This window comes from Echiichthys vipera, assembly GCF_963691815.1.
Source record: "Echiichthys vipera genome assembly, chromosome: 1".
Classification (NCBI taxonomy): domain Eukaryota; kingdom Metazoa; phylum Chordata; class Actinopteri; order Perciformes; family Trachinidae; genus Echiichthys; species Echiichthys vipera.
The window spans coordinates 19,735,894-19,754,562 of NC_139826.1; the positions used below are offsets into that span (position 1 = coordinate 19,735,894).

The window sequence follows — 18,669 nt, forward strand, 5'->3', positions numbered from 1 at the left end:
ATAGGAAACCCTGATGAGATTCTCTCACTGCTTTTTAAGATGCCTTGTGGCTTTTTCCGTCACTTTCTGCACTTCATACAAGACTTAACCATTATGAATAGTATTAATGGATAATAATATGTATAAAGTTAAATGATTCATTTAGCACTTAATCCACTCTAGAAAAAACTCACAACTACTTTAAAGGGCAACTCCAAACTGTATATATAACACTATGTGCGTGTGTGTATATGTTATAAATGTTCTGCCTCCCTTGTGCCCCACTTTTCTTTGTGTGACAAAATTTTTTTTGCCATTTATGTGGATGATGTGCTTGGTGCATTTTATCTTGTTGTTTACATAATATAATATAATATATATATATAAATTATGTCTGATTGTCTGGCCATCAATATGGACCTAAACCTGAACTTACTGCATCTCTGAACATGTAACTTTAAAACAAGTGGACCAAGAGAAGAGGAGGCAAAGCAGCTGTTCATTCAACATCTGCAGAGGTCTAGAGCCCTGCTTCCTATAAGAGCGTCCTCAAAGTTGAGGTGATCCTGACCTAGAGACTTAAAATGGAGCTATGGTCATTACAGTGTCAGGTGTTTTTGGGAACCGAGGTGCAAAAGCATTTTGTCTTAATCCAAAATTCCTTTGTGGTCTTCATGAGCCCAGTGGTCCTAGCTCTTCAGTGCAATCGCGAGGGGCAGATTTACAACGCAGCTCCTCCCTCCTTGAAGATAAGTTCACTGGGAGGGGTGGATTGTCCTCTTCAGTCCACAGAGCATCTGGCTGAGGAACGACAGATGCTGACAGCTGGACTGACATCCAGCATATGTTGCTTTCTTTATTCCTGCTCCACTCAGACAATAGAGTTGAAGGGACGGGGGTGCTTTGTGTTGAGACGGTAGACCTAATAGCTTGTGACTCCAGAAAAGAGCCCCCATTCTCCAGGAGAGCTGGAGAGCAATTAGCCCGTCTCTGATCCTAGCCTGGGGAGTTATTATGGGTGGACCGAGCCCACAAAAACCTCAATGGTCTATTCTCATTCATGCCACATTAAGATGTTTATTTTTTCATTACAGCACCAGTACAATGATGGTCTTAGTCAGCTGTGTTTCAGGGGGAACATTACATTTTTGGGTCAGCACAGTCTTTTATATTTGGCTTAATCACACAGATAACATCAGTGTGGATACTGCTGCATTGTGGGCTGCGCCGAGCACGTGTGCTTTGTTTTGCAACGTAATGACGCCACGCGTAGATGATAGGAAGTCATTTGAATTTACATCAACACAACACACGGATACACACTGCTAGTTCACACCACCGTTTGAAAGTAAGTATCTGCTGTGTGAAGCAACGCTACTGGGTGAAAGTGTTAACAGACATAACTTGAGCTGGTCTGTAGAGTCAGGAAACAACAGCAGCCTCTGAATGGGTGAGTTTAGCGACTAGAAGCTAAGCTAACTGTTAGCATCCAGTCAAGGCTGCACTGAATAAACCTGACAAGAAGCTGTCACATCGTGTTTATCGTTCCGCAGCGACGGGAAACACCCCCACTCTTTAAATACTTAAAACACAAGATGTTACGAGCATGGCATGATTTAGCATCTGAGTGCTACATTACCTTAACAGTTGTCTATGCATACCCTCTGTCTCTTCTCTGGAGGGATGGGTGTCAAAGGTCTGCAGTACTTTATGGACCGCTGCTGCCCAGAAGCCTGTGTGCCTGTGGACCTGAAAGAGATGGCTGCACAACAGGCTGCCAGGAACCAGCAAGGCTGCAAAACCACAGCAAACACTAACAGTTGAGTTCATGTCAGTGTGCCAGTAGTTTGGCAGTGGATGTGTCTTAAAACTGATGTGTTTTGGTCTTCTTTACTCTTGTTAAGTCAGGGAGGAGATGGGGATGTTAGTCACTAAGTAACTAAACACTATTCTACGGTGTCATTCAATGGTTACAGGCACACAACCTTTATTTTGATATAAACTACAAACCTGTAAAATATTCTGTCTCTATCCTCATTTCAGGGCCATAAAGAGTGTGTGTGTGTGTGTGTGTGTGTGTGTGTGTGTGTGTGTGTGTGTGTGTGTGTGTGTGTGTGTGTGTGTGTGTGTGTGTGCGTGTGCGTGTGCGCGTGTGTGTGCGTGTGCGTGGCATCATCTTTGAACGTGGCCTTCATTGGATTTTATTGCATTTGATGATGATGATGATTTCTTCACTTTATTTCCTGTTTCCAATATAATTCATGATCCAGCTGTTAAGTCGTGACGTAACACCCTCTCAAAATATGATTTCCGGGTCCGAGCCTCGTATTTCTACTACGCCTCAGTACTGAGTTCCCTATTGTTTGTACAGATCTGAGTTTTAAAAAAAGAACACAATTGCCATTTTACCTCTTTCTTATGGATGAAAAAGATGTCTAAGTTACGTTAGAGGTGATTGTAATTGTTCACATGTTCGGCTGTTGTGTCTGCTTTCTTTCAATGGAGCATTTGGACCCGGAAATTGTATTTGAAAGGGTGTTACATCAGACCTAACAGCCGGATATAGATATGTATACCATGATACTGCTGAAAGCATTTATAGATTTGTTCAGTATTTCTCATTTAAAACCTGCTGGTAGTTGCATAATTTATAAAAGCAACACTGCTGTTTGGACGTTCCTGCCTGTTAAAAAGAAGATTTTCATCGCTACTGTGTTCACATGATTGCTGGATAAATACTGTATATAAATATTATTATTATTATTATTATTATTATTTAAAAAATCATAAGTCAGAGTGTGATATCGACCTACTCTATATGTAAAGTGTCTTGAGATACATTTTGTTATGATTTGGCACTTTGATACAATTGAATTCAATAGTTTACCACAGATTACATAGAATAAGCGTTTGTGAAGCTAGTAGTTTCAAAGATAAGAGTAGTGCTAACAGGAATACAAAGTTTAATCAGTGACAGTCGAGGCTAGCTATCCAAACGTCAGTCAGCAATTGGGGAAAATGTTTTGATGATCCAATGGATGTAAGCTTTTTAAACTAGTTCCTGTCTTTTATAGGGGGTGTGTCTCTATTACATGTGCACTTTCACTCATATTTAGGCCCCACACTGGTTGTGGATGGTATGGCCTGCCTGCGCCACTGGTACTCCTGTGAGGACTGGGTGTGTGGGGGGCAGTGGAGGGAGTATAAGGATGTGCTAAAGGGCTGGGTGGATGCCTTCACCTCAGCAGGCATCAGACTGGTCTTCTTCTTCGACGGAGTGGTGGAAGAAAAGAAGAGACGGGAGTGGGTGAGGAAAGAAACACTGTGAACACAAATATTTGAACTTAATCATGTTGTCGGTCCGCTACGGTCTTTAGTTACAGAGTTTGTTGAAAGATTACTTCCTGTGGTACTAGATGCTTATTGAGTTTTTAGAACACGTAAGCATGATGTATTGAACTCTGAACTCGCAGATCGTGGAGTTTACTCAACTGATCAACCTCCTGTACACAACAATCCTCCTTTGCCCACAGGTGAAGAGGAGACACAGAGTGAACGGGGAAGTTTCTAAAATATTTTGTCACATTAAGGCGCACAGAGAGCAGCCTGGAAGAGAGCTATTTTGTCTGCCTTCTGGTCTGGCGACATTCACACCTTTTGCTCTCAGGTGAGCATTCATAAAACCATGCAGTTGCCGTCTTGTACTAAATGTATACTCTGATAATTAAATTAATGAATTTAAAAGACTATTCTTCATTAGATGTTGTTCAATCTGATGTGCGTTGATGGTTCTTGTTGTTTATGTTAACTGTGGAATTATGGTCAGTGTTTTTGTTTGATATTACTTTCTTATTTGTAGGTTTCATTGTTGTTTACAGGTCTTTGGGTCAGGAAGTGTTTTGCTCTGTGCAGGAGGCTGACTATGAGATTGCCAACTATGCTTGGCAGCATGGTAGTATGGGGATTCTGGGACAGGACTCAGACTTTATCATATACGACAGGTTTGTCAAAATTATCATGTTATACTTTTGTGAATTTGTTGGATTAAAAAAAACCTTTAAAATTGCTGCAGAGAGACTTCACAGATTCTATGACTTCATGTTATTGTTAAGTCATTGAAAATGTGGAAAAACTGTTTGATCTGAGCATGTTTTATCTTTTTAGTGCCCCCTACTTGTCTGTGGCAAAGCTGCGGATAGACAGCCTCACCACTGTCCTGTACGACCGTCGGAGGCTCTGCCGAACCATCGGATTAACTGTGACCCAGCTACCACTGCTGGCCTGTCTCCTAGGTAACGATGTGGTGACAGAGGAACAGATGCAGCACATCAGGAACAAAGCAATGGCAACATACAGGTATCTGGGGGTTTCTCTCTGTTGAAGCAACTCTTACTTTTCTTGCACTTTTACACGTTTCCTTTGTAATCTTAAAATGCTCCTAATAAGCGTATGGCACACTAAAATGTTAAAGAAATTCACCAGGTGTTAAAACTCAAAAATATTAAATTCTCATGTATTTTTGATAAAAGTCTGAACAATCATTTTACTCGGCCCGAATAAAATTATTTGCTGAGCTTCCTGCCTGTCACCCGTCGCTCCGTTTCACTTGCCCTGCTCATGCTGCGTTCTGGTGACATGGAAAGTCCGAAGTTTCGGACCTCCAACTATGCAAAGTGCACTTGAATGCCTGTCAAAGTGGAACCTCCTACTAGCGAAATTCGGGTTAGGTCGATCTCCCTCGAATTCACTAGTACAAGGATCCACTTTGACAGGCTTTCCAGTGAACGTTGCCTAGTTGGAGGTCCGAAACTTCGGACTTTCCATGTCACCGGAACGCAGCATTTCTCTCAGCGCATGTGTCGGGGGAAGGTCAGAGGTCAGGCAGGAGGAAGAGGGTGGGCCTTAGGAGGTAATCACTGTGAGACATGCAGGGAAGTTAATGAATATTGAAATTTAATTTTCTCTCTTAACCTTTGACTGTGTTTAGTTGTAAGAACATGAATTCTGGATGCATCCATTCATAATGTTTTGAATAATGTTGCATGAAATTCTTTTCAAGCCTTGAAAAAACACCTAATCCTGTTTTGATGGTGATACAACTTAGTTAAAGTGTAGATGAGGACAATATTCGGGCTGAATACTCTTCTAATCAGACACTTGGTATCAGTCAACTAAGGTGTCATAAGTCATTTAGTAATTTTTTTAAATGCTTTTTTTCATTCTGAATTACTTTTTTCCAACAAACTTATGAACACATCTCTGGTAAACATAAGTTTAAAAGTGAGACTTTTGTATGATTCTTTGTGGAGAAACTCAGTTTTACAGATCTGTCAATTTAAACCAACTAATAGATTAGTCGCCAAAACCGTATGAGTGTTAGTAGACCAAGAATTTCTTTAATCAAGGATAGCCCTCAACATTACGTAACAGTAATTTTATTGTTGCCCAGGATAAACAGTCCCACACGACACTCTGGCGCTCCTCAGGGGCAGATGGTGCTAGCTGTATCCCACCTTGTGAGCTCCTTGTGGGGCAGAGAGGAGCGAGAGACTGGGCATGTCCTTCAATCTCTGAATCTGTCAGCTCCTGAAAGAGAGCTCCTGAAGAGGGGAGTTCACTGCTACCTACTCTCTGGACAGGAAGCTCTTCAGCGAGGCAACATCTCTGCTCATCCCTCTGCCTTTGAAAAACATGTTAGTCCAGAAATATTTAAGGTATGTTCTGTACCTCATTTCTGTTTTGAGAGTAAAAAATGTCACATTTATTTACTATGTTTTAAGCTGTGTTTTTCTCCAGGCCTTTAGAGAGAAGCATGTAGCAGCAGAGGGTTTCATGGTTTACGGTGTTGTTTGTGAGGGAGTCATTGAATGTAGCAACACTCTGGAGGACGAGAAGAACGCTGAGTTACTGCCTCAGGCCCTCGTCTACAAGCCCTGCAGACAACGCATCTATGGGCTGCTGCTACACGGGCATGATGGTAGGACAGTGAACTTACCAGAGGTCAAACACACACACACAACCACACACACAGATGCACTCTGGCAACACCATACACAGTCAGAAAACAACAGGAATGAAGTCCCAATCAGACACATGTTCATCCATAGTGGTGATTGAAAGGGTAGTTAGAAAAACAAAGACAAGAATGTTTTTTGTTTTCTCCATACAATGGTGCAAAGTCGATCAAAGTCTAACCTTGACTTTGCGTGTTTTCAGGCAGCCATGTCGACCTTCCAGCGATCAGGGAATGGTTTGTCTACCCTGGAAACCCTCTGAAGGAACCTGACATGGTCCACGCTCTCCCACTCAGCCTCCCGTGTATGTACTTGCTACTTTCTTCATATACTGGTCTCTGTATTCTTTGTCTCAGGTTAAAATTAAACAAAAAATGATTTAAATTATTGTTGCACCAGCTGATGCAAAGTAAAGAAGATGAGGTTTTTTTGTGTCACAGTTCTGTTGATTTTTTTTCTCGCTGGGATGATGATAGACATTTTAAGATAGACATGATGCATCTTAAATTGCAAAAGACATAATGCATCTTAATGCATTTTAAGTTTACAAAGCACCAGATAAGAAACACAACAACAAAAACAAAATGGTAATTTGGTTATAGAAACATTTCCAGTGTTTCCTAGGAATGATGCAATTAAACTAGTTTCAGACCAACACCCTGTTGCCGCTGGTTATACTTAATACATTAAAGACATTTGTCTCATTTCATGCCATGTTTTTTTCTCTATGTCTGAATGTGTAGGTGAGCAGCCCAGTCTGGACTTGTTATGGTTCAGCACTGATCCCGAAGCTTCTTCTCTTCGCCTAACGTGCTTCCTCTCAGTCTTTGACTGCCAGGAGATCTCCGACTTGTACGGAGCTATTGAAGACTCTCTCCTGGCTGCTCTCTGTCTGGTCACTTACATAGTCCTCCAGGTAGTGTCAGCTCTTTTTTGTTTCTCTGATAGTTTTAAGTGGGTACTGAAAAGAAATAAAACAGAGATCATAAGCTAAATGCAAATGAATACTGAGGAGGATATTTATTCAATAAAAGTTAAATGCAGTAAACAGGAAAAGGTAGAAACTACATACTATAATCCTTTGGGGGAAAAGAGAAACTGAAAACCCCAATCCCCGATTTGTACAAACACCCTAATTATTTGATTGTGGGACTTATTCTGTAAATGTATCAGCCAGTATTTGACGAATGGAAAATGCAGTTGACTTTTATTTTAATTGAAAATACATGTAAGTTATGTTCTCTTATGTTATGCCAATGTTTATTCCATTACAACCTTATCTTGAGTCACATTGGTTGTTCCAGTGGCAGAAAACATCAGTAGAAATGGGTACTTCACTGTGATTGATGTGACTGCTTTGATTTCCGTTGGTTAGGCTGCATGTTTGGCTTAGCCGTCAGTGAATGTGTTAAGCTGTTTAATGAAGCACAATGGCATCAGTTTGTAGCCATTTCAGTCAAGATAATGCCAGTGTATGAGTGTAAAGCTACACCTGGTGATTTATGTAAACAGAAAACAAAAGACCAAATGTAGTTGGTGACAATTCAACACATAAGTCAGCTTTTGATTTGGGTAATACATCTATAACATATATAACACTTATTCCACTCTTTTGTCAACGTGTGATTTGAAGTAAAACACCACTTGTTGACAGTCTCTTCTGTGTTGTTTATGGCTTAATGGTAGCCACTATCACCCACTGAGTGCCCAGTTTAGCCGCAGACACTGGTCTCTGTAACTCCAGCTCCAACGTCAACAACTGCTCTGATAACCACCCTGGGGCTTTGAATATCTTAAGAGCCATTTCTTAATTCACCTTACTACAATTGTGTCCCTATCTTGTTTGTACATTTTAAACTATAAACATGTGTGCTGTTTGTAATCCTTTTGTAATGCCTTGTTTTCAACATTTATGGTTTTGGTTTGTACATTTTGCATTGACGTCACAGGATCACATAACCTGGATAAAGGTGCATGCGTCATATTGCAGAACCTAAACAAAAATTATACTCTACTTTCATTTATCAAATCCATAACAAAAAGTTCTGAAACAAAGTTAGATCTTCAACAAAATGAATCTCAAATGTTATCTTAAGTTTTCAAAGTGCTTAGGAGATTTGTCTTGTCTTGCATAGTTTAAAATAACGCTTATATCCAAACATCTTTGTGTATGTAGTGTAGCACTTGTATTATACAATAACATTGTCGGACAAACGATGGAGAGTAAAACAATCGCAAATTTGCAATGGCTGCGACCATGTACGTTCATGTATACACACACACACACACACACACACACACACACACACACACACACACACACACACACACACACACACACACACACACACACACACACACACACACACACACACACACGCCCTCCATGTGAAACTTCAGCCTCCAAGGGGGAAAACTGGCCACCAAAGGGTAGGGAAACTTTTGTCGACCGACAGACAAAGAAAGCTGTAGATCTGCTGGTCTCATCTAAAATAAAATGGATCAAAATCAAAACAGCAGAACGAGAGATATTATCTTTTTCATTCCATGCATTCTTCTTACTTGTTAAAACCTGGGGCTTTCATTAAATGCACCTTGATGGTCAACAGTCCCCCCGACATCACTTGTTTGGACTTTGTGTAGCTTCCTCTGTAGCCACAAAATACAAGATTTGTAAACAGACTTTTACATGTAAATCACAACTGTTTGCTGTCCTGGCTCCCAAATGGTGGAACGAGCTCCACATCAACATTCGGACAGCAGCCGAACCGTCGGCGGAAAACGCATCTCATTAATGTAAAGTTAGACCTGTTTTTTGTTTTGTTTTTAAGTTGAGTTGCACAGTTGACAAAGGTCAACGAAGCAGACCTCATTTCAGTGGATGAAGGACCGACAGACAGACAGCCGGCCCGTTAAATGAGTCGTCAGGCTGACAGACAACAGTAGCTGTTGTTGTCTGATCACCGTGTATTCACATTCCCTCATCACTCTTCAGTTTAAATAGCTTCAGGGTTTGTTTGTTTTGTACACACAACTGGCCAGCCATGTTTCTGCATTTAGCATAGTTTCTGTCTCTTTTGAATAGTTGCATAAAGAGCAGACAAAACAAACTGACCCACACAGAAGAACACACACTCCGATATGATTGAACTGGCTGACCATATTTTCCTGTGTGTGCGTGTGCGTGCTTGCGTGCGTGTGTGCGTGTGCGTGCGTGTGTGTGTGTGTGTGTGTTCGTTCAGGTTCAAACTTTGTCTCAGGAGGACGTGGATGCTTATCTGAGTCAGGTTGTGTGTCTGAGACTAAAATCCCCTCATGAGCTTCAACAGATCAAGGTCAGTTATGAACACAAACACACACATTATGGCCCACTGTTTTTTTTTTTTTTCAAGCAAAAATAGACGCAGTTTTCTGATTTTCACTCACTTTGCCCCAATACATCTCCCTAAAGTTGAGTTTCCTGCTGCAAGAAGACAATGTCCCTCACAGTTTACAGTAAACAAGGTACTCTTGTGGCAAACACGGTTCAGAAAATGTTTCCAGTAATTGAAAAATGCGGAGAAAACAAAAATAAGCTGCTGATTGTGTCTCCAAAAAAACAAATAAATAAACAAAAAAAACCCCAAAACAACTATGGTTAAATTGCAGTGTGGTTGTGTTGCAAATGTTATTTTTTTCATTACATATCTTTAAAAATCAAATGTCAACCAAGGTAAAAAATGAAAGTGCATACGTTTCCAGATTCTGTGTTATGAGTGTAATATAAATGTAATGAATACACATATATCTGACGCAGCTGTAGTTAAAGTTCACATGTGTGAACTATTTTGCACTTGTTATAGCGGATATTATCATCTTAAAAGAATACTGGTGGTGTATGAAAGTAAAACAGCCTGCAGACGCTGGCAGAACTTGTTACGTCACTGTGAATTGAATACACACGTTGGGCTCCGGTAATGTGTAACTGGCTTTTTCACAATTTTTACTAAATGATTGATAGAATTGTAAAAAAAAGACAGTGGCAGTCTTAATCTAGACGAAGTGTCACTCAGCGAGGCAGCATCATCACATCTGTCTCCTCACCCTGTCAGTCTGACCTGTGAGCTCTTACAGATACGAGTATCAGAGAGTCAGCTGTGCTTTTCCATTCTCTGGGAAAACGGCTGCACTGTTTGCAGTCTTGTTGTAGCCCCATTTATTTTTACTGCTTAATTACCATACTTATGTCTAGTAATTTGTATTTTTGCTGCTCGCCTGTTTTCTACACAATAATTAGGGCTGGGCGTTGATTTGAATATGCTGTCTGGGCGAAGTTCAGAGCTACATGAGGGGGTTAAGTGAGTGACTAGTGTTTGGATTAACTACACACACACACACACACACACACACACACACACACACACACACACACACACACACACACACACACACACACACACACACACACTAAATGCATGAATATACTCACCAGAGGTAGGTTAGATAATATTTGTGTGTGTAGAGTAACAAACTCCCTTCAGCGCATCACAGCACAAACTCAAAACCCACGTCTTAATTTTCCATGACGCACCAAAAACAATCATTTTTAAAAATAAAAATTTGGTGTGTGTGTTAGTGTCAGGGAGAATGTGCTGCCGACAGACGCCTGTCTGTCCTGGCTGACGCTCACCACATGGAGCTATTTACACCAAGCACACTCCGCCCCACTGGACACACACACACACAAACATTTCTGTCTTTGTCTCTCTCACTTTGTGTGTTCTCATATTCTTCCACTTCACTTTCTCTTTTTTCTTTCTCTCTTAACGTTGCTCTTTATCTCTTTTTTTTCTCTCTCTTCGTGTGTTTGTCTGCTCCTTCAGGCATTTGTATCTGTCCAGTGGTTCATTGTTTTCTGAAGGTGAAGCTGTGTTTGACTGGAAGCAGGTGGCAGGCAGGGGGTGTGTGTACGTGTGTGTGTGTGTGTGTGTGTGCGTGCGCACATAATCACTGTTATCAGTGCTATCTGCCAGAGGACAGGTGAGAGCAGGAAGCATAGAGAACATCTGCCTGCTGTTATCGACTGCTACTGCTTCTTCTTCATCATCCTCATCTTCTTTTTCTTTGATGCTCTCCAGTTTCAAACAGTAAACCAACGACTTAACCTTCCTCCTGTTTTTCCTTTAATGGGTCAACTCAAACTATCATAACTGGATCCATTTTAAATATTTATATATTTACACCCCATTTCATTAGTTAAACTTGCAACAATTTGTAGTGTATTAATTCTTAAAAAAAAAGTCTAAGGCCTTATTTTACTTACATATTTGTGTGGAATGAATTTGTACATTTTTTGCAGTAAACTAATCTAGACAAAGACACCAGCCAGTCAATTATACCTAGCTAGATAGTTTGCTAGTGACAGTGAGGTGGGTGGTCTGAGTTGTGTATGACTCTGTGATTTGTGTGTCAGGATTGAGCAGATAAGGTTGTGCAAATTGGGGTAAGGAAACACCAATTATTTTAGCAGCTGTGAGTAAAATTTTGAGAAATTTGTTCCGGGTGGTGAAAATGAGCATATTGAAGAAACAGATGTCTCTTTGCAGCGGGACTGTTTTGAATGATGCTACGCTACAGGAAGATATTTGTGGTGTGTTGATTGAAGTTAAAGTTGTCATGGAGGCCTCAACCTCCACTTCTTTTCCTATTAAGTTTAACGAGCCATTTGAATGTGGATGTCATGACAAACATGTCAGCGTGGGTGAGGATGAGCCAAAATGATTGATATTATTGAGCAATCATGACACACTGCAAAGTAACTCCATTTGCTGAGAGAGACTGCTTGCAAATGGATTTATGAAGATAAGTAAAGGCTCATTTATTGTCCTTCTATAACGTAGATAAAATATAATGTAAATTATTACCGTATCTACTAAACAACACAGCTCGGTCTTCATTTATGGTAGAGTGAGCGGCCGCGTGGTGAGCTGCTGCAGAGGATCTGGTCTTTGGTTTGTGAAACTTTGACCTAAAGGATGTTTTTTGTCTCTGTTGCTCCAGTCATGGTTGTGTCATCATGAAAGTGCCCATACTCCAAAGTATCAAGCCTCATGATAAAGGTGTGTTACCAACCAAATGTAAATTGGGGGGGGGGCTGGAGTCGATCCCAGCTAACATCGGGCGAGGCTGGGCACACCCTGGACATGCAAACTCCACACAGAAGGGCCCCAGCCCGGATTCAAACCAGGATCTTTTGCTTAAATTGTGTTTTTATTTTCCATGTTATATTATTATTTTTTTGTTGGCCTGCAATGGTACAATCATTTTTGCTTTATTATTATTATTATTTTTGTTTTCAGTTTTCAGTTTATTTACATAAGATTTAGATCAAACTTTTGTCCTCCTCCAATTATCAGCTGCCTGTGCTATCCAGTCGTGCGGTGCAGCTGGGATCTCTCTACGTCCGAGGGCTGAGCCACCTGCTGGGTGCCAACTGTGCCAGCGGCTACCCGCTGCCCACCGCTGCCCTGATGCCTTGGCACAGCTTCGATGGACGGCTGTTCCACTCAAAATACCTGCTGGCACACTGCGGCACAGAGAAGACTGTGTTGCTGGACAGCGATGTGAGTGGAGACAGAAAAACAATAATGTGTTTGTGTGTGCGTGTGCGTGTGCGTGTGCGTGTGCGCGCAACTGTTGCATGATTTTCTGTATTTTTTTCGATGTATGAACAGAATGATACATTTGTAATCCAGAGTGTGTTGTTTTCTGCGTCTCCAGCCGTCCTGCTTGTCCCTGTTTCTCTGCTTGAGAGAGAAACTTACAGAAACCTGCAGGAAAAGAGGCAGAGTCCTGCAGTCCAGACCCAATGCACCAGAACAAAGTCACAGAACCACACCAGAACCCAGATTCACAGGTGAGACATAATTCTGACTGAATCACTAGCATCCTACTACTTCTGCCACCCACCTTTCACAGATATGAGTGCAAGTCAACACTTTCTTTCCCCTTGTGAACGGTTGTCATTATGTCCATCACCAGTGTTTTTTTGTCATCTTTGGGTCACTGAACATGTGTAAACAAAGTTTTGTCTCAACAGAGTTTTGTTTGTAAAGATGTTGCTGTAAATATCTAAAACATTTTAAAATAATGCCTGGTGGCTCAGTGGTTGAGCAGGCGCCCCATATACAGAGGCTAAAAGTCCTCGCAGCAGCAGCCCGGTTTCGACTCCGGCCTGCAGCCCTTTGCTGCAGGTCATCCCGTCTCTCTCCCCTGTTTCCTGTCAATATTCAGTTATACGATGAAATAAAGCAGTGACAAGGCAAAAAAAATAACTGACACGTTACCCACAGACTTAATCAAAACATAAGAAAGTCTTTTCTATATTAATGTTTGTTGATTTTAACCACAAAATCATGTCTCATCAGTGTAAGCACTGAAATGAGAAAGTTCAGTTGTTTCTTTATCTTCATATTTGCGGAGTTGCTGTGTGTTTTCTCCTTCCTTACTCTCACTCAACACTCACTCTGTCTGAGAATGTCGATACTGTGTGTGTTGTTTAACATAATTATGTTGCTATTTTGGCTCGAACTCTGGGGAAAAAGAGTTTTTGTTCTTGTGACCATCCTGGTTAAATAAAGGTCAGAGAGAGAAAAACGTTTTGACCCGAATTAAGAAATGTTATGGTGTTTCTTGGGCGCCCTGGTGGCCTAGCGGTTAAGATGCTGCATGCTATATTTAACCACAGTGTCCTTGGTGCAAATCTGGCTGGGGACCTTTGTCGCATGCATGCATGTCACATCCTTCTTTATCTTCACGTGTTTCTTTGCTGTACTGTGAAATTTCCAATGAATTGAAATAGCAAAATACCCCCCCCCCCCCAAAAAAAAAAAAAAAAAACCTTAATAAAAGTAATGTTATGATATCTGTTTATTTTTATGCTCTTGTAATTCTATTAAATGTTTTGAAACTAGTCTTTATTTCTAATCGCTGTCCAAAGTATGGGAAAAAAAAACCCATTGTGGCTCATATGAAAATCTGATGAAAATACTCCTGGAGGCAAACAGAGAAGCAGCATTTTAATCTGACAGTTCTTCTGTGGTTGTAGTTTCTCTGGTGCCCCTCACAGAACCACATTACCCAGAGGGCCGCGCTGTAACGAGCTCCATGTGTGCTGCGGCTTTAATGCATACCAAGGCGTGCGTGTGTGCGCCCGTGTGCGCGTGTGTGCGTGTGCTCACTTGGATCCCAGACTTGCTTTGTCAGTGCACTAGTAATAGTAGGTTTCTGTTTATAGGCTGCGAGAGCTCTATTTTAAGACACACAACAAGACCAACTGATTACAGACCTCTCTTCTGTCTCTCCCCTCTTTGTGCTCCCCTTCCCCTCAGTCGTTCCCCTCTGTTAAACTCCTCATCCTCTTTTATTATTCTTAACTTCACCCTCTCTGTTCTTTTCCCTTACATTTACACTGCTGTTCTCGCTCTGCTGCTGTGTGCAGAGCCTTGACACTCTCCAGACACCTTTCCCCTTTTTTACACACAGATTTTCAAATATATTCGTCCACACCCACACCTATTACTCTGTTTTGTGTGTATGACGCTCTTCACTGTGGTCTGTAGGCCAAGTTGAGCTCTCCGTTGGTACAAAACTTGTTCTGCTCGGTGGTCAATCTCAGAAGAAGACTCAGCAGTAGCTTATGAAACGTGAACCCCGTAGTTTCTGTTCAACCCCCGTGACTTGTAAACCTTTTGCGACTGTTTCTCTGCATGTCATGTTGGCGCAGAGTCTTTCGAATTGCGCCGAGCTGTCTGCATTTTGCCCAAGTCAACCCTTGTGGGTCTCATGAGGATGTTTCTGGGTTTATAGATGGAAGGTTATACACTCTTTCTACCTCAGTGCTTCATTTCTGCCAGACGCAGACACCAATCATTACTACAGAACTGTGGGGATGTGTCTGTGTGTCTCTCTCTCTGTGTCTCTCTCTCTGTGTGTGTGTGTGTGTGTGTGTGTGTGTGTGTGTGTGTGTGTGTGTGTGTGTGTGTGTGTGTGTGTGTGTGTGTGTGTGTGTGTGTGTGTGTGTGTGTGTGTGTGTGTGTGTGTGTGTGTGTGTGTGTGTGTGTGTGTGTGTGTGTGTGTGTGTGTGTGTGTGTGTGTGTGTGTGTGTGTGTGTGTGTGTGTGTGTGTGTGTGTGTGTGAGCAGTGGTGGCGCTATGTGGTATCGTTGAGGGCCCAATTTGGTTTTTGTTTGGAATCAGGCCTGATGTTTAGTCTCCTCAGCAAATATCTCCTCTGCCCGCCTGCACTTAAAATTAAACTCCAACAGTGAATCTAGTAAAGCTGCTGTCCCAGTCCAAAAAGACAAAAAGTAAATGAAAACAACCTCATTTTCAGATTGGCTCCCATTTGTAGAGTATTTTATTTTGGCTGAGAGTAGTGATGTACCTCTCTCCTCCAATCTGTCCTCTGAGAGTGTTCACTTTCATCGAACTAACTTTATCTCTCATCTTATTTTGCTCTCTCTCTCTTGGTTTTAGTCTGAACTCCATCTGAGAAACCACAGAAACAGACCTTAAAAAAAGTTTTGGTGCTTGTGGCCTGACTGACACATCCCCTTGAGCAGGGCATGCTTTCATGTGTGTTTTTCCTGTACTTTCACACCCAGTGGACTGACGGGACGACGGAGGCCTGATTTGGCCTAGCAGGCTACAGCTCCCTTTGACAAGGACTAAACTTGTTGTTTTATTTCAAGCACTTAACATCTGCCACATGTGTCAAAGTTCCTGAAGTGAAAAGTACGTCACAAGCTTTTCCGAAAGCAAGAATAGATTTTAATGATAGCTCAACAGGAGTATCTCTTTCTTTCTGTTTATCGATTTCGTAACTAATAGCAGAGCAACAGACCATTAATACAAAACACATGTTTCATCTTAGTTTAGCTTCATGAAACCTTTCTTTTGTCAGACTTGATGAGTGTGTATGTTCTCTGTGATATGGCATTTTTTTGTTTTTTTTGGCTGTTCTGTGGGTAGCCTTGAAATAATTGCGTACAGACGAGACGACAAGCTGTGTGTGTGTGTGTGTGTGTGTGTGTGTGTGTGTGTGTGTGTGTGTGTGTGTGTGTGTGTGTGTGTGTGTGTGTGTGTGTGTGTGTGTGTGTGTGTGTGTGTGTGTGTGTGTGTGTGTGTGTGTGTGTGTGTGTGTGTGTGTGTGTGTGTGTGTGTGTGTGTGTGTGTGTGTGTGTGTGTGTGTGTGCGTGCGTGCGTGCGTGCGTGCGTGCGTGCGTGCGTGCGTGCGTGCGTGCGTGCGTGCGTGCGTGCGTGCGTGCGTGCGTGCGTGCGTGCGTGCGTGCGTGCGTGCGTGTGTCTATGTATAATGCATTAGAAGTAAATTGATAAGACAGTATAATGAAACTTACAACAAAGTTTATAAAGTATTATAAGTAGAGATGCATCGCTCCAGTTTTATCCGATCAGATATCGATACCTGGGCTGAGCGTATCGGCCGATCCGATCCCACTGATGAATGAATGAACCTTGCCATGTGAGTGATCAGGATTTACATAAACATTTAGCCTTGTTAAAAAAAAGGTAACAAATGAACACAGATATAAATGAACTTAATGTTATTTATTAACAAATAACAAAGTGGACATTAGCAGCAAAAACAGATATATAACACCTCCATGTAAAGTGCACTGCAAACATATTTAAAATGTAATATTAAATATAGCAGCTGCCTGAATCCCAACAAACAACGTTTTAATTAACTTTCTGTTTATGATATTAATAAAAAAAGAAATGACTGGATTGTAATGCTTGATTGGCTTCATTCATTCAATATCTGATCCAGCTAATTAGTCAATATCGGAGCCGATATCCGATCCAGGTAACAGATTGGTGCATCTCTAATTATAAGCGGTGGGCATAATGTATTATAAATTCAAAGTGACACCAGTGTTTGAAAGTAGAATCCGAGTCCTCACAGTTACACAGCACATTATCTTTATAGCCAGCTATAAAGACACATAGACAATCGCTCTGACGTATCATAACAGATTATAAATAATGGATTTAAATAATGTCTTATAAACACCAATAATGAGCTATAACCTGACTTTGCAAGTTAAGGAAAGTGACAGCACTGTATAATGTATTTTAAAGTTTTAGTCTGTAAGATTTTCATCTAGTTATTTGTCTGTTAAGTTACAAGAGGCGCGCTTGCAATTAAATCTCACCACCGAAGCAACTGCCCACAACAACATACCTCAATTCTTACAGATTACACCTTTAAGGTTCAAACACAAAGAATTTTGGCTGAAGCATTTCTCTGTAACATCAAAATATCAAGACTAAATACTCAACAGGTTAAATATTAAGAGACACAACTTTAGCACCTGATCAGATTTGACTGCCAGTGGTCAGTTTTGATTGCAGCACAAGTATACCCAACATCACACACTTTTCCATTAGAGCCCAGTCCACGTCAATCCAGTGAGACAATCACAGACAGAAATCTCCAACATGAAATAACTGAAATCGTTTAAACTGTGTGTTCATGTAGGACTAATTTCTCATTTTAAGAAAATATATTTTCCTGCCTTTAATTATTATGTTTCTTACATTCAGGTGGTGGTGAGAGCTGGAGGGAAAGAGGAGAGACGACAGGAGGAGGATGGAGGGAAAGAGGAGAGACGACAGGAGGAGGATGGAGGGAAAGAGGAGACTCGAGTGAATGTGAAAACAGAGGAGGCCATTTCCCCCCGCATCCGCAACCTTATCCTAACTTCTACGATGTAGAGCCCCAGAACATGAGCCGTCCTCCAAAACAGTCCAGAGGGCGATTGCACCGCAACAGAGGGCGATACCAGCTGGCTCCAAGGTAACACCACTGTGGGGCGAGATGTTCCTCTTCTTCTCTAATGTTTCTTCTGTTTTTATCTGCTATATAATGACACACTTTATCCTCTCTCCTCTCCTCTCCTTTCCTCTCAGATGGTCTCAGCCTCCGGCTCCAGGAACATAATTCGACCCCGAACAGAGAAGAGAGGAGAGGAGAGGAGGATTAGAGGGGAGGATTTGAAGAGTTAAGAGGATGGAAAAAGACGTGATGAAAGGAATCAAATTTCTCTGAACAAACTGATTAGTGAATTACCCGTCAGGAATGTTTGTCAAAAGGATGCAGCAGCTAGAGAAATAGGGATTAAGAAGAGGCAGTTAGGAGTTAAGAGATTAGGAATACATAATTTGATTTGTCAATTTAACCTGCATTCGTCTTTTTGTGCATCTAAAATAAGATGATCATTTCGTGGTAAATTTAAAGCCTCTCCTTTATCTCAGGGCAAGCTACCTGTCACACTGTGACAGAAAATGAACAGTATGCATGAGCACCAAACAAACACAGAACCAAGTCACTTCAAACATGCACTGAGAGTGGATTAATGGTTAATCCTCAAGACTGTTTTCACCTCTTATCTTTGACAATAAAGGGGAAAAGATCTCAAAAGCCTTGTGTATCCACTGACATAATCCTTTTAAAGGAATGGTTTTAACTAGAGAAACAGTGATGCTGGTATCAAATATCATTTGAAATGTGGCATCAGTAAAGCAGATCTATACACTTCTGTAAACTGATGCCAAGAGTTGTTTGTGACATGTCAAAAACAAAGTGAGGCAATTTTTTTTTCATATACAGAAGA

The 18,669-nt window shown here is 41.3% G+C and overlaps 1 protein-coding gene across 1 annotated transcript; it reads left to right on the forward strand.

The window, feature by feature from the left end:
• Window positions 1-1,256: 1,256 nt before the first annotated feature.
• Window positions 1,257-18,392, forward strand: fam120b (family with sequence similarity 120 member B). Its single transcript, XM_083919214.1, has 15 exons — window positions 1,257-1,327; window positions 1,661-1,798; window positions 3,096-3,286; window positions 3,513-3,646; window positions 3,858-3,980; window positions 4,144-4,335; window positions 5,429-5,693; window positions 5,776-5,956; window positions 6,196-6,297; window positions 6,737-6,909; window positions 9,236-9,328; window positions 12,389-12,595; window positions 12,753-12,888; window positions 17,600-17,852; window positions 17,966-18,392. Exons 2-15 carry the CDS (start codon window positions 1,663-1,665, stop codon window positions 17,994-17,996), a joined length of 2,217 nt encoding a protein of 738 aa, XP_083775340.1. The 5' UTR covers window positions 1,257-1,327; window positions 1,661-1,662; the 3' UTR covers window positions 17,997-18,392.
• Window positions 18,393-18,669: the final 277 nt, after the last annotated feature.